The following is a 3159-nucleotide window of genomic DNA, read 5'->3' on the forward strand; positions in this document are numbered from 1 at the left end:
TTTCAAAAATTTTACACGAACACTTGTTATCAACTTCAATTTTCCTTCCTGCATAGAATAGTAGTCGAGCTAGAAATATAAATAACACTTCTCTACAATTTTATTTTATTGAGATATTGTAAGTTAGGCAAAGGAAAGAAGAAGAGGAAAAAACATCATGTTAAATAATTTATAAAAAAAACCATTTGTCTTAAACTTGGAGGTGATCTTTCAAGACATGGAGAAGCCATTCCTTTCTTTGTAGCAACAAAGTTCCTTGGAGTCAAATCTTGGCATATTATTATTACCTCTCCTATTTAAACCTATTACTCTTTACTCTTACCACAACAACATTCTAGAACAATTATTCTTTCTCATCTTCAAAAGTAACACAACAAAATGCCAATTTACTCCTCAGATTCAGATGATGCACAGTCGCCTTCAATCCCAAGAAGATTGTTTGGAAGAGAAAAGCCATTGCATTCCCTTTTCGGAGGAGGGAGAGGTCTATTTCACTTACCAATTTCATGATTCTCTATGCATTATATATTTTCAATTGATTTCAATTGGGTAAATACTAGTAAAAGGTGACCATATATACTCCTATATTCACAATTAAATAAAGGGGTTTAATTTATTGCAGCTGCTGACATATTGCTATGGAGAGAGAAGAATTTATCAGCAGCAATATTAATTGGATCGACAGTGATTTGGTCTTTATTTGAAGTTGGAGAATACAACTTCATCACTCTTCTTTGCTATATTTTCATGACTACTATGTTAATTTTGTTCATATGGTCTTCGGGTGCAGGCATAATTGAATGGTAATTTTTTTTACATATACTAATCTGTCATAAATTGTTTCCCACTAAGTATAATAAAGAAATGTTTAAAATGATTTGGTATATATTGATGTCCAGGAATCCTCCTCGGCCAATTACGATCCCCGAATCCACATTTCGATGGCTGTTTGCAGAAATCAATAGATTTTTATACAAATTTTATTACATTTCTTGTGGGCAAGATTTGAAGACTTTCTTTGTGGTATTAATTTTATTTATTTATTTTTATAAATTTATGAATAGGGTGATACTTTTTCATTAATTTAGATCTCGTTTCGTCTATGGATGCAGACGATCGCAATTCTGTGGATAATATCGGGGATAGGAAACTACTTCAGCTCCTTGAACCTGTTATACCTTGGTAGGCTACATTGTTTTGATAAATCAATTTATAATAAACAAATAATAAATGAGTGATTGAAAATGTGAAGGATTTGTTTGCGTGATGACTTTACCGGCACTGTACGAACGGTATCAAGATGAGGTGGATTATTTGGCGGGAAGAGGAAGCAGGGATGTCAAGAAAATGTATAGGAAAATTGATCGTAGATTTCTTAACAAGATTCCAAGAGGCCCAGTCAAGGATAAGAAGAAATATTGAATTATACTACTAATCCTTATACAGTATGTTAAATATTTGAAATTGGTGGAATGAATGATTGTTATATTAATTGGAAATTTGAAATAATTGGTTGAACTTGCAATTTCATCAATAATATAAAAATTTGTGCATTTTATCAATCTTTCGGTAAAAATTAACACGAAATTATGCGTTACTCTCTCCATATTAAATAAAGTGAGACTAAATCGAATTTGTTGTGTTAAAGAAAAATCAGAACAAATTTGTAATTTTAACAAGGCTGAAACAAAAAATAGAATATGTCATCAATGAAAGGTTACAAAGATAGGGGAAAATGGTAACATATCGCGTTTTCTGAAATGTGACATATAAATAAACGCTACGAAATAATTTAGGAATACATTGATAATAATTGTCATAATACTAATATTTTACCAGTGAGCGTTATTCTTCATCCTTGACGGAATATGGTCGATATTGTTGGTAACAATTTAACAGCTAATAACCGTCCTTATTTTCTTTATTAATTACTCTAGTAGCTTCTAATCCGCATATTTCTAAATTTGTAGAAGCATCAAAATAGGCATGTGATCTAATCATGGAATTAGAAGAATCTTATTTTTCTCTTATTGGAGTATAATTTTTTAGACAACATAGAGTGTCAAAGCGAGTCTACTTTTAATTGTTCCTTAAATATGGCCAGTATTTTGCAATATTGTCTAAACCCAAAAATATGTAACTAAAAAACACTCCATTAGATAAAAATGGCCAGATTGATCAATAGCATTTTTTTTATCAACAAAACGATATTTTTATGAGCAAAAGTGATTTAATCCAACTTTATACAAGTTGTCGTGCCTCAACTTTGTGGTTCAAGTTAAACAAAATAATGTAGGCACTTTAGTTTAATTTTTTCTGCTCGTAAAATTATTTGATTATCTTGTCTCTTGTCTGCATTTTGCAGCAATTTAGTTTTTTCTTAGTCCCTGATTAAGTTCTTTGATTTTCCAAAATTATGAGGTTCTTTATGTTAAGTTACACGAATCTACACAAAATATTTTAAAACTAAATTATGGTGAAAAAATAGTACACGCTACACTATAGCATACTAGTACATGTCTATTTGCATTTAATTTTATTGCTCTCATGCTTTTTGACGAAAAAAAAATATACTCCTACTCCCTCCTCTCATCTTTCATAATATATGTCACACTTTTTCTTTTTTTTTAATTTGTCTTACAAAATAGGTCACATTTTCTCTTTTAAAAAAAGTTCCTTCTCACATTAATTATAAAATTATATTTTCTCTCATCACTTAACACACAAAATAACATCTGCTAAAATAATATACCATCTACCTTGAGATGGAGGGAATACAATAGTCTTCACTCCCCATAGGATAAGTATGGAAAATTTAAAGATTTGGACTTAACATATAAAATCCGACAACTAGTCCATCCTTATTTATCTACTCACAACTCTGTCAATGTGAACTAAAGTTAATCACAAAAGTCGAGATTCTCGGTTCAAACTTCAAACAAATAAAGTTCAAAGTCATTTTTTGGTCAAATAATCAACTCTACTAACCTTATATTGCAGATTATTTAATGAAACTACAATCCAATTAACTTACCCAACAAAATAGCCAATCCTTGGGAAACAGCAGTCCATTCTTAACTCCAATTCCATTCCCTAGTGTAGCATTCCCAATTGTAAATTTGCTATCATCTCTTATTTCAAAATAAAAAATAATATCCC

At 30.3% G+C, this 3159-nt stretch overlaps 1 protein-coding gene across 1 annotated transcript; it reads left to right on the top strand.

Annotated features, from left to right (window-relative positions):
- The first annotated feature begins 327 nt into the window (after positions 1-327).
- Positions 328-1499, top strand: LOC121747426 (reticulon-like protein B9). The gene is made up of 5 exons (XM_042141459.1): positions 328-484; positions 623-803; positions 900-1023; positions 1113-1182; positions 1253-1499. The coding sequence occupies exons 1-5, from the start codon at positions 379-381 to the stop codon at positions 1420-1422; spliced, it is 651 nt and encodes a 216-aa protein (XP_041997393.1). The 5' UTR covers positions 328-378; the 3' UTR covers positions 1423-1499.
- The last annotated feature ends 1660 nt before the right edge of the window (positions 1500-3159 follow it).

The sequence above is a fragment of the Salvia splendens genome, chromosome 9 (genome assembly GCF_004379255.2).
Source record: "Salvia splendens isolate huo1 chromosome 9, SspV2, whole genome shotgun sequence".
Lineage (NCBI taxonomy): Eukaryota > Viridiplantae > Streptophyta > Magnoliopsida > Lamiales > Lamiaceae > Salvia > Salvia splendens.